This window comes from Eschrichtius robustus, chromosome 14 (assembly GCF_028021215.1).
Source record: "Eschrichtius robustus isolate mEscRob2 chromosome 14, mEscRob2.pri, whole genome shotgun sequence".
Taxonomy (NCBI): domain Eukaryota; kingdom Metazoa; phylum Chordata; class Mammalia; order Artiodactyla; family Eschrichtiidae; genus Eschrichtius; species Eschrichtius robustus.
This window is the reverse complement of record NC_090837.1, coordinates 40,396,357-40,408,882: the sequence shown is the minus strand read 5'-3', so window position 1 is coordinate 40,408,882 and position 12,526 is coordinate 40,396,357. Positions and strand designations below refer to the sequence as shown.

The window sequence follows — 12,526 nt, the reverse complement described above, 5'->3', positions numbered from 1 at the left end:
TCCTAGTCAAGTTCCAGATCATCCTTGTTTAGAACGCACCCATCCATTTGCTTAAAGACAGCACTGCCTCTCCCTCCCGTATTTGAGCAGAGACCTGAAGGAAGTGGGGGATCGAGCCCTGGGGACCCTGGGGGGAAACAGCAAGTGCAAAGGCCCTGAGTGTGCTCGGTCTGCTCAAGGAGCAGTGTGGCCCGAACAGGTTGATAGGGGGAGAGTAGTAGGAGATGAGGCTGGTTGGTGGCTGACCATGTGGGGTCTTAAAGGCCATTGTTAAGAGTGAGGGGGGGGAGCGATCAGAGGGTTCTGAGCAGAGGAGCCACTTGCTCCTAGGTTAAAAACACACTCCACAGTCTGCTGTGTGGAAGATGGGCTGTAGGGTGCTACCTCTGAACTCTCTACACATACTGCCCATCGGATAGCTGACGGAGTTAAGACTTTGATCCACTCCAGCTTGCTAGTATTCAGACCAGCCGATATGATCATTACCAAGGGTTGTGGTTGTCACCTTCAGGGAAGATGAGGCGAGGTGGGGAGTGATGGTGAGTTTAAACTGTTAAGACTGCAGTTGCTCCTCTCATCAGTGGGCGTGCTTTATTTTGGGGGTATATACTTACGTATTTTAAATCTACATAATAACGGGTGCTATTTGTGAGACGTTTAAGACAATGCAGAAATGCATCGAGTAAAAAGTAAAGGCCTGTCATCCTCTGCTTCCACTGTCTCCACTTGGCCAGAAGTCACACCAGTTTGATTCAACAGTGAGAACAATGCACTGTTTGGTCAGGATGTCCACGCTGGGGGAGGTGGGCTCTATCGTCTGCCAAGTGAAACCACACCGACGGGTGCCTGTCGAGCAAGATGAGCCTCTCAGTCACCCGGGAATGGGTCAGTCCTTGCCAAGTCTTCGCCCAGCCTGCCGGCTGCTGGCCGGATGACCCACAGCTTTCCTCCCCTATGACCACGGCTGCCTGCTGTCCGGCCTGAATCACTAATGCAGCACATAATGGAGAATAAGTCATATTTGTTGTTGCTACTTACTGGTCTCTTAACCTCTGTTTTAAAAAGGAAAACAAGCCTAGGGCCACTTGAAGATAATGTTTATTTCCATTCCAGTTTGGATGCATTGTTTGGCAATCCCCCCTCACCCCCGCCCCAAGAATGGCACTCCAAAGCTGAATTGCAGACAAGTTTTGGAATAGGTTTTTCCATTTCTTTTTTTTTTAAAGACTGAGTATTTTTTTTTAAACTTTGGGTTTATTTATTTTATTTATTTATTTATTTATGGCTGTGTTGGGTCTTCGCTTCTGCGCGAGAGCTTTCTCTAGCTGTGGCAAGCGGGGGCCACTCCTCATCGCGGTGCGCGGGCCTCCCACCACCGCGGCCTCTCTTGTTGCGGAGCACAGGCTCCAGACGCGCAGGCTCAGCAATCGTGGCTCACGGGCCCAGCCGCTCCGCGGCATGCGGGATCCTCCCAGACCAGGGCTCGAACTCGTGTCCCCTGCATCAGCAGGCAGACTCTCAACCACTGCGCCACCAGGGAAGCCCGGTTTTTCCATTTCTTTACCAGCATGATGGAAAGAAAAAGCATATTGTTCCTTAGCTTTGCTCAAATAAGGCGTAGTTCTAGAAAATCCATATTTTTTCTCATTCTGGGGCTGAGAGTAATCCTAAGGGTTGGCTCCTCCCACCTCCTCCCTCCACTTTTTTGCATTCATTTGCACATTGGACCTGCAGAATTGTCACCTGTTTGCTCAAAAGCCACAGTGCTGGTTGGTGGGGCCGGTACTCGTGCTCGGTGTGTCTAGGGCAGCCTCCCCTTTCCCAGGACGTCTTGCAAATAATCCCCTGTCTTGTGCCGTCATAGCCACACACACAAAAATGGTGTCATTTTTAAACATCAATGTGAGGTTCCTGCAAGATAAATGTGAGGGGCAGGACCAGGCTCTGGGAATACCATGATGAGGAAGTCCAAGAGGTGACTTTGCATCTCATGTGGCTTTGGGCTGGAAGGGGTTGGTTCAATAAACAGATATTCCCTGGGGGTCTGTGTGCCAGGAGCAGCTCTCGGATGAAAGTGTAAAGTCACTGCCCCTGGGATGTCTGTTATTGCTTGTCTCCCTGCCTGAGGGCGGGTCTGTACCTAAACCATCCAGACTGACAGAAATGAATCTTTTTGCTCACGGCATTTGGTGAAAGCGATTTTCAACCCCTCTCAGTAGCCCCTAATGGGACATTTCTTCCGTTTTCCAGAAGAAAAACGGAAGGAAAAGAAAAATTAGGAAATACTCCCACACCCTCCTCTTCTTCCTCCTCCTCCTAGTCTCACCTCTTCCTTTGAATAATAATAACCATTTATTGAGCAACTACTATATTTCAGAAATTTTTATATTAATATTATCTCATTAACTTTCACAACAACCCTCCAAGTTAGCCCCGTTTTAAAGATGAAGAAGCTGAGGTTCAGAGACATTTAACTGATTGTCCCAAGATTTTAGAGCTACTAGGTGATTGGACCAGGATTCAAACCCGGGTCTGTGTGTGTCCAACATCCCATAAACTTCACATACCTCCCTAGAAATGACGTGGGCAACGCCAAGGACTTAGCAGCAGCATAGATAGTGTCTAGGTAGAAGCAGGTCATGGGGAGGTGGAAGAGACATTGGCCTAAATGTTTCTCTTCCCACCAGTCTGATCATTTATAAAGAGCATCTAGATGTTATGGCAGCAGTACAGAAGGAGCGTTACCCAGGACAAAATGTCTCTATTTCTTGTTCAGGGGCTGACATGGTGAACTAAGAATGTCCAGTGGAACATTTTTAGGAAAAGGATTTCATTGCCTTAGATTTCTTTTTTTAATTTATTTATTTTATTTTTATTTTTTATTTTTTGGCTGCGTTGGGTCTTCGTTGCTGCGTGGGCTTTCTCTAGCTGCGGCGAGTGGGGGCTACTCTTTGTTGCGGTGCACGGGCTTCTCACTGCGGTGGCTTCTCTTGTTGTGGAGCACGGGCTCCAGGCTCATTGGCCGTAGAGCGCAGGCTCAGTAGCTGTGGCGCACGGGCTTAGTTGCTCCGCGGCATGTGGGATCTTCCCGGACCAGGGCTCGAACCCGCGCCCCTGCATTGGCAGGCGGACTCTTAACCACCGCACCACCAGGGAAGTCTTGCCTTAGATTTTTAATACTAGAAGCTATAATTCTATCAATCAACTAACAATATTTATTGAGTGACTGCTGTATGCAAAGCATGTGGAAGTCATTAAGGAACATAAGACATCATCCAGCCCTCAAGGAGTTTTCGGGAGAAGGAGAAGTCATAAAGATAATTTCTGCAGTAGGATAGTAACCGTTTGAATGCACAATGAATGTGAAGGCTGGAGGAGAGAGAGAGTGTGGGGTGAGCAGGAGGGCCTTGGAACTGGCTTGAAACCGGACCTGATGCAGAAGGGAGAGGCTTAGTCAGACTCGGGGTGGAAGAGTATTTGGTCCCTCCGGCCCTGGGAGGACAGGGAAGGATGGAGGGGCAAGAGGTGCCAATGGTGAGACTTCGCAATTTGGAACCAGAGCTGGTGCTGGGAGGCAGGGAGCTGATCCTACACTCCCTCCTCCTTACTCTGCACTTGTCCTTCTGGGAAGGCAGGACACAAACGGGCAGGTTGACGTCCAAAAACCTAACTGCCAAGATATCCTGGTGCATCCTCGAGATTCTTCCCCCAATTTCTGTATCTTATCCTTCATAGTGATCGTCTCAATTCTTGACAGTAATTTTCCTTCTTACAAATAAGCCTGATTGATTGTATTTTGTATACAATTTCAGAATGAACTAAAAAACAGCAGAAAAACAAAAAACACCCAGGTGTTGAACTGAGTGTGAGAAATAAGCCTGAGATGCTCTCCAGTGGGGAGGCCGCGCTTAGTCTGAAGGTTCCAGCAGCCGTCTGTGCGAGGCCATATCTCCAGGCTGTTCCACATCCTGTGGACTTCGTGGTATGCCCCGAACAAGATGGAAAGAAGGGCTGTGTGTACCCAAATCAAGGAAACAGCACGTGTGATTATTGCAAAAGGAACCTTGACTTTGGAATTTCCTGATTTTTGAGAACTCTCGAATTTAAGGATGGTGTGTTTTCAGCCTCAAAGAATTTTCCAACCACAAAGTGAACCACCAGAAGAGGAATGTCAGACTGTGTTTCAGATTTCCTGTCTTTTGCACAGAGCTGATCTGCATTGTCCATAGACTGGGTGTGTTCAAGCTGTGACGGGGTGACCAGCTCTCGGATCCCGGGCAGGGATCCGAGGCCAGTCTCTGTCCTGTGGGAGCTTAGACTGATCGGAAGTCAGAAGGCAGGGCTGCAGGCCTGTTTTGTTTGGACCTACTGTGTTTGCCTGTATACTCATTGTTTCTTCTTTTTTGATTTTCAAATTTCAAATTACTCAGCATTTAGAAATCAGGTGATTTCCCTGTAAAAGTCCAGATCTCCAGATTCTTTTGAAAATACGAAACAGCTGTTAAGTCGGGCCTGCACGTCCGCACAGCAGCAGTCGCTGGAGTGGGTCGAGGCTGCCCACTCAGTGGACCCGGGCTCCCTGAGTGAGCGTAGCTGCCACCGCTGCAGTCTGGCTGCGGGCGGGGACCCTGGATCAGCCGATATCCTCGCCTGCATTTGCTTGTATGTTCATTCATTCTATAAGAAGTGCTTGCTGGGCTCTGAGGCTCCAGACACAGTCCAAGACCCCAGAGAGGTCACCCTCTAGGAGACGAGGGCCCATGTAGTGAATTGTCCACCTTCGTGGATGGGCAACAGCTTAGAGGCACAAAATAGCTCATTGTCTAAAGTAAGGTTTTTCACCCGCAGCACTGTTGACGTTTTGGGCCAGATAATTCTTTGTTGTGAGGGGCTGTCCTGTGTCCTGTAGGATTTTTAGCAGCAAACCTGAGCCTCACCTCACTAGATGCCAGTAGCACCCCCTCAACTGTAACAATGCAAAACGTCTCAGGACATTGCTAAAGGTCCCCTTAGGGGCAGAATCTCCCCGGTTGGGAATCACGGATCTGAAGTTGTGAGGTGGTTAGTGGAGACATGCCATTTGAAATTTCAGCAAGATCTTAAGGAACTTGCTTATCTCCTAATTAGAGATTTGGATCAGCTCCAGGGTCAGGTCCTGGGCAGCCCTTGCTGCCGGCTCTGTGTCCCGCGATCAGCATGTACCACATGGCGTGACAGGTGTGCACTCCTTGCACACCTGCCGGCTGAAGCTCCTCCAGGAAAGGAGCCACGTTTCGCTCACCTTTGCGTCTCTCCTTCCGGCACCGTTTGCTGAATCAGCAGGTTCTAGGCTTCTCAATCCTGTACCCAAGAAAAATGATAAACCTAAGCCCCCAACATTGGTCAACTTTTAAAGCCTTTTATTTAAAGCAGCTGCTCTTGGGGACTTCCCTGGTGGAGCAGTGGTTAAGAATCCACCTGCCAATGCAGGGGACACAGGTTTGAGCCCTGGTCCGGGAGGATCCCCCATGCTGCAGAGCAACTAAGCCCGTGTGCCACAACTACTGAGCCTGCGTGCTACAACTACTGAAGCCCACGCGCCTAGAGCCCGTGCTCTGCAACAAGAGAAGCTACCGCAATGAGAAGCCTGCGCACCGCAACGAAGAGCAGCTCCCGCTCGCCGCAACTAAAGAAAGCCCGTGCGCAACAACAAAGACCCAACACAGCCAAAAATAAATAAATGAATAAATAAATTTATATTAAAAAAAAGCAACTGCTCTTGTCCAGCTAATTACCTTGTTTTTAATTATAAAAGCCCAGTATTTTAATATCTATTGCAAGCCCAGTAATTTAAATATCCAGATTAATATGTATTCATTTTTTAATTAACAACATTTTAGGGTGCAGATCTATAATGAATTCCCTCTATTCCAAAATTTCAGCAAAGGGGATTCAACACATACAAAAGAAAACAATTCTGAACTGTGAGTGATGTTCCTGTCGAGTTGAATTAGTTGTGTGTGCCTCCACTTTGAATCCTCTTTAGACAAGGAGAGTCACTCTTCTCTGTGGAATAGTTTAGGTACAAGGAGAGAAAGGAAAAATCAAAACACAGCCTCTTTGTTTGTAGGATTTCGTGATGAGCTCCTCACCTTTGCCCATCATTCACCGGGCCTGCCATTGATCCTGGGCTACAAACATGAGGATCGCTTCAACTTGACCCTAGTTCCAGCCTCACGAACACCAAGAGTCTTTAGAAAATGGTCTTATATCTTCTCTGAGTAGAGATGTCTGCGCCTTTAATTTTAGGGGAATGCTTGGAGACTGCCCAAGTCTCTTTGTAGGAAGAGTGAACTTAGGGGTGAAGAAAGAACTTCCACACACCCCAGAGTGCACCTAGGATCACAGTGTCTGAAGTTTTTCAGTTTTTCATTTGAATTAAACATTTGAAACCTCTTCTTTAAAATGCTGAGAAAGGCCTTCATAACTATGCTCATTACCTTTCGACACAGAGTAGTTTATCAGATTGTGAACTGTTGCTCAGCAAGTCCCCAAGGGAGTGGTGAATTAGTTTTGGTGAGGAAAAGAGAAAAAAAACAAAAATAGTTTGGAATCCAGATGGGAAAAGGGGGAGCAGTTATAAGAATTCCATCACTCACTGAGTAAATATTTATTGGGTGTTGTGTTAAGTGCTAGGCCTACAGCTGGGGAAAGGATACAGTCTCTGTCCTCTGTCTGGAGGGTTCCATAGGAAATCATTGAATCACCACAGTAATAAATGTAAAATTGAGATGGGGCCTTTGGCTCCCGATGGGAGAAAAGAGGAGTGGAGAGACGCTGAAAATAACCCCCTGGAAGAGAAGCGAGTGATGACTATTTCTGGCTGCCTCTGCTCTGCAATCTGATGTTTATGCCTTGTTACATGAAGTTTGTTCATTTCAGGAATGACGGGGATTATAAGATTTGCAAACAGTCCAGTAAAGCTCTGACTTAACCAGCTGTAATGCGATTAAGATTCCTGGCCCCCTCCTTGTGTCAGCATCTCCCGCTGTTTAGAAGACAGCATCAAAGCTCACCTCCCTGGCTCTCTTAACACTAAACGGAACCAGGTTTGTTTTTCATGTCAGGGTTCCCTAAGCTGCTTGGTGTTTCATTAACTCACTAAGCCAAGGGGATGAAATGCAAGTTTATTACGCTGCAGCATTGTTCTAAGGCTGCAGGTGTGAGGGTGGCAAAGAGCCAACCGATACCCTGTTCTCCCTGGTGATTAAGGAAGATTAGTGGAAATGACTGTGACCGCCCCCGTTACATTTGCAGAAATAAAACTCTTCCAAAGCCAAAGTTCTGTACAGATCTTGCATCAGGTCACGGTGACTCTTTGCTTTCCCAGGGGTTTAAGAAGCTCATATGTGCGTTCTTTAAGGGATGTTGAAGGAAACAGCAGATTGGCTAAGAAGGGAAAGCCAGATCTTTAGAGGTGAGCCTGTGTACAAAACGAATGGCTTCCCCTTCCCAGGCCCTTCTTCATCCAAAGAGAAGAGGCACTAGAACCCGCCAGCATCTGGGTCTGTCCCTGAACTAGACCAGGGACAAGCACAAATGGGTCATGTTTCACAATACGGTCTTTTGGAACTTGGACCCTAGTTTCTCCCAGGAACAATCCTATAAATGATGAGTATAGATCTAGGAAAGTCCTCAGAAATTTATTCGGTTCGTAACATAGACACAAACTTCAGCTACGTTATTATGAGCTCAGTATGCGTTAAAGAGAATTCATCAACTTATCGTCACTATTATAATACTTCTGTATTATAATAAAAAGGAAAGAGGAAAGTACATTCCAACTTGGAGCTTAAGCTATCAGGCAGACATCTCCCTCGGGCCCCTCTCCTGTCTTTCCCCCTTGTTAGCGGGCTCGGGGGTCATCCTCCCAGCCCACTCCCCAGTGACTGGCTACTTGACTAGTGCCTCTCTGCCCTCACCCAGAGAGAGAGGCCTGACATCACCAGGGAGGGGACATGGCGGGGGTTCAGGGGATTTTCCCACTCTGTAGGGTTGGCAGATGGGTGATGGGGGCGTAGATTTGTTCTCTGTTGCTCTAGAAAGCAGAACTTAGACTCACAGGTGAGGTTGTAAGAAGCAGCTGTCAGGTCAGTATGAGGCAGGACTTCCTCCAGGAGGGAAGAACCTCGTGCCTGGGACCTGCCACAAGATGCCCGTAGGTGCCCATAGATGCTTGCCTGAATCTCATGGCTAGAGCTGGCTTTGCAGAGCAGGATGCGTCCTTCACAAGGAGTTTTCAAGCAGAGTTGGGGAAGCCAGCCAGTGGTGACGGCTGCTGAGAAAGGGATCCCTACTCTGGGAGAGCAGTCGAGAAAAGAATAATATTTTATTGCTTGCCCATTGTAGGTCACACACGGGGGTCAGCTGCTTCAAGTACGTCCTTCTAAGCCTCACAGAGATGGTTAGATGTGATTGTCTCCTGTGGTGCAGCTGAGGAAACAGCCGAATAACACTTGCAGGATTACGTAGCTAAAAACACCTGAGCACAGTTTGAACTCAGCTTATTGTTTTTCTGTTCTCACACTTATTCAGTTCACTGCTATACTGGAAGTGGTCCATGGTACAAGTTATCTTTATGTCGAAGTCACCCACATAGGTGACATTTTTCACTGGGAACAGGATATGCACAGCCTAAGTGTGTTTCATACATTCGGTGCCTTAGATATATGTTAGGAATATGGAGACGCAATAGCCCAAATGTGAGAGTATGGTGTGTGCGTGTATAGGAGGAGTGGGTGTATAGGAGGAGTGGGATACTGGGCGGGTAAATGGGAGAAAAAAGGAAGAAGAAGGTGGGATTGTAGGGCTGTTGGCACCTCTGGACAAGAGCATTTCATCCTCAGGGACCCCCATCAAAATCCTTTACTCATGGCCCAGCCCAGGCCTTAGAAGTGCTTTTGGGGAAGAATGACAGGGGATTCAGACAGACACCAGGTTGTCTACTGAGAAGTTTAAAATAGGAAATGTGCAGACCTTTCATTGTATTACATTTTAGGCATGTTAAAATATCCAGGTCTTCTCTTTCTCACACTCTTCCGTTCTCCTGCTATTTTTTTCATTTTCAAATCACTGACCATATATCTTTCTGCTCTGGTGGGAAATTCATGATTCCCCATTTGTATTTTCTTCATTATTCTTTTTTTAAAAAATATTTATTTATTTAGTTATTTAAGTTGCGCTGGGTCTTAGTTGTCGCAGTTGGGCTCCTTAGTTGTGGCATGTGAACTCTTAGTGGCGGCATGCGTGTGGGATATAGTTCCCTGAGCAGGGATTGAACACAGGCCCCCTGCATTGGGAGCACGGAGTCTTAACCACTGCGCCAGTAGGGAGGTCCCCTCCCCATGTGTATTTTGTTTTTAAATGTTCTGTTAGTCTAAATGAAATAAAAGGATTCAGAGATTGTCAGCTTAATAATGATAAGATTATGGATATCTGCATGATTTTATATTCATCAACCCTCTATGGCAAAAAGTACCAGGCGGCTCTGTGGGAAGCCCTCCTCCAGTATTTCTGCCAGAGAGCATTAATGAAGGGCAGTCACTGTCACCTGGTCAGGATGGTTGGGACACATCACCTTCTTCCCTAAGGGGAGGTATCACAACCCACCTTGCAGCCCACTCCCCTCCCCCCGCACAGCTGAGGCTTACCCTGGACGACTGGGCAGTCCCTGGGCCTGACCTCAAAGCGGGGCAGTGCGGGCGGGGGACAAGACGCTCAGCTGCAGGATGAGGGGGCATCCCTTGGCCTGCGGTATGTGGGCACCAGGCAACTCCGGGTGTCCAGAGCCCCCAGGCTCTGGGGAGGGGAAAGATGACCTCTTGCTGTTTCTTGCAGCCTCCTGGTCGGCGGCCTTGGAGAGGCCTTGCTGGTTTTCTCAGAGCGGAAGGGCTCCTAAACACAGGGAGAGTGGACTCCCAGGCTGCAGCTGGAGAACACCGCCCTGGGCTATGGAGCTCCCTGTCCTAGCGATAGAAAGAAGAAAGCAAGAACGATGAGACACTGCTGCTCGCTGCATCGAGGAGAACTTTTTCTGGGGTCTCTGGGCCGCTGCAGAGAGTGGACTGTGTCGAGAGGCTCCCCCAAGTCTTGCTGACTGTGCTGTGAGCCCAGCTGTGCAGAAACAGATGCAGGATTTCACCTGCATGGGGATGGCTCCACCCACCTTGATTGCCACGCAAGCCTCCTTACTAAACACCCTTCCCAGATAAGCGTTCACTGCCTGCTAGTGGGCCCAAGGTATTGTGTTGCCTTTTTGGTTTTGTTTTGTGATTTTACATCCTTGGAGACTCCTCCGGGGACACCCTTTCCTTGCTGTCAGGCTGGCTTGCATAGAACTCACACTCCCCCACCTAGGGGCGCAGAGAGAATTCCTCGAGCTGGCTTCCACTGGGGGCAGGAGTGGAGGAGGTAAATGGGGATTCTGGGCCAAGTAAGACGCCAGCAAGGACACTACTTCTCCAGAGTGCGTGCTGAAGCCTTCTTATGGTTGTGTGTTGTGTTGAATTCCACACGCCCTTTTTTGCCTACCATTAGGGTAACTTGGTGCTAATGATTACCAGAGGGAATAGGATTAATAAGCACTGGTGGAGGAAACAGCAAACAAACATAAATATGTAAACGCACACACAGTTATATTCGTAATCCATTTAATTCCCTGATATCTCAGAGGAGGTTTCAGATCATTGAACACTGAAATATATTTTTCAGGCCAGATTAAAAATTGGATGAAAACTCTAAACCTTGCCTTTATGGGAGTCAAAAGAAATGAATTTGCATGAAATGGTCATTTGATTCTGAACTCCAATGAAGGTTTAAGAAAATAATGTCTAGCTCCAAATATTCCTGCTCATAATAGGTTTTCTGAATGCATTATACTCTGCCAGGTGTCAGTTTTGGTCATTTTGAGACGTAGAAGGTAATGAAGTCCAGGGAGTCCTGTCCAGGAAGGATCCAGGCCCTGCAGGGTGGGACACCCCGTTAGTGATGAAGGACCACCTCCAGCATCTGGGAAACAAGCCTTGTCCATTCTTGGCCTTGTGAAGACTAAGGTCAGCTCAGTCAGGCCATTCTTCCTGCAATTTTTTCTCCAAGTTGTTGAAAAAAGAAACAGAAGATGAAACAAATAGGAATGGATTAGTATATTTGGACCTTGAGTACCTTAAATTCATTTCCTTGTCTTTTCCTGGTCTCTGCTTGTCATTTAAGGTAAACATGTTCAGAGTGACCTTTATACATATATAGTTTCACGTTGCTTTTTGTTCCTAATCTGAGATGTCAAACCTTCTACCGAGGATCAAATAGAAAATCTGGGTTTACAATTTTCTTTGTTTTTTCGCTCCCACAAAACCGTCTCTGTACAACTGAGGCCAGTTCTCTCTTTACAGAAAGTGGCATCTGTCCCAGTGTCATCTTAGGTCTGTCTTTCCAAGTCTCATTTGAGCAAATGGAGATTCCTAAGGCTAGAAAGAGCCATGTACAGTTAACAAACCCCGTCCCCTGTTCCAGCAGGACTGACCTCAGAAACTTCTGCAGCAGACAGAAAAAGACAAATACTGTACGACATCACTTATATGTGAAATCTAAAAAATAATACAAATGAATGTATTTGCAAAACAGAAACAGACTCACAGATATAGAAAACAAACTAGTGGTTACCAAAAAGGAGAGGGAAGGGAAGAGGCAAATTAGGGGTATGGGATTAAGAGATACAAACTACTATATATAAAAAAGATGAGCAACAAGGATATACTGTACAGCACATGGAATTATAGCCATTATCTTGTAGTAACTTTTAATGGAGTATAGTCTATAAAAATATTGAATCACTATGCCATACACCTGAAAGTTAATACAATATTGTAAATCAACTATACTTCAATAAAAGAAATAAATGTACCTCAAAAAAACAAAAAACAAAATTTCTGCTGCAGAATTTTAAACCTTTTTTTTTTTTCTTTTTAAAGAATCTCTAACAAGGATTTCTTTTGGTGTTTGTTTGTGTGATTTTTTTAACTTCATTCCAGAGTCCCATTGTTTTTAAAATCTCAGGTCTTTTCTTACTTTGACACTAGCAAGAGGCAAAGGATAAGATGTTTCTTCAATATACCATCCTGTTTCCTTCAGCTTCCATTTCTTCTTGGGACTTTTTCTTCAAGCTTTTACCACCATCTTTTATGCCCAAGCTCACGTGCTCAGCTCTGAACTCAGGGTGAGCCTAGAGGGCTGTAAATCAAGGGACTGGCCTAGATTACTGCTCTCATTCTCTGTGGCTCTCTGGGCCCCTGGCCCCCCTGGTGGGGAATCCTCAGGTTACCCCAGCACTCCCTTTTACCCGAAATGATCTATTTGGTCATGTCCTATCTGGGTCATGTCCTTGCTGGCCCCATGTCAAAGCCAGGGTGTTTTGTCTTTTTATTTGTCCAAATAAAGAATACGCTTTCTGTCAGGAGAAGCAAAGTTCTGTGTGATTGTGTATTATTACTAA

At 46.6% G+C, this 12,526-nt stretch overlaps 1 protein-coding gene across 2 annotated transcripts in view; it reads left to right on the top strand.

Annotated features, from left to right (window-relative positions):
* The window catches only part of TMEM241 (transmembrane protein 241), a 105,288-nt gene extending 92,762 nt beyond the window's left edge, over window positions 1–12,526 (top strand). For both annotated transcript variants that reach the window (XM_068562249.1, XM_068562250.1), the window contains one exon: window positions 9,877–12,526. In XM_068562249.1, coding sequence (XP_068418350.1) covers window positions 9,877–9,937 — 61 coding nt within the window. In that variant the 3' untranslated portion in view covers window positions 9,938–12,526. The remainder of the gene's footprint in view (window positions 1–9,876) is intronic.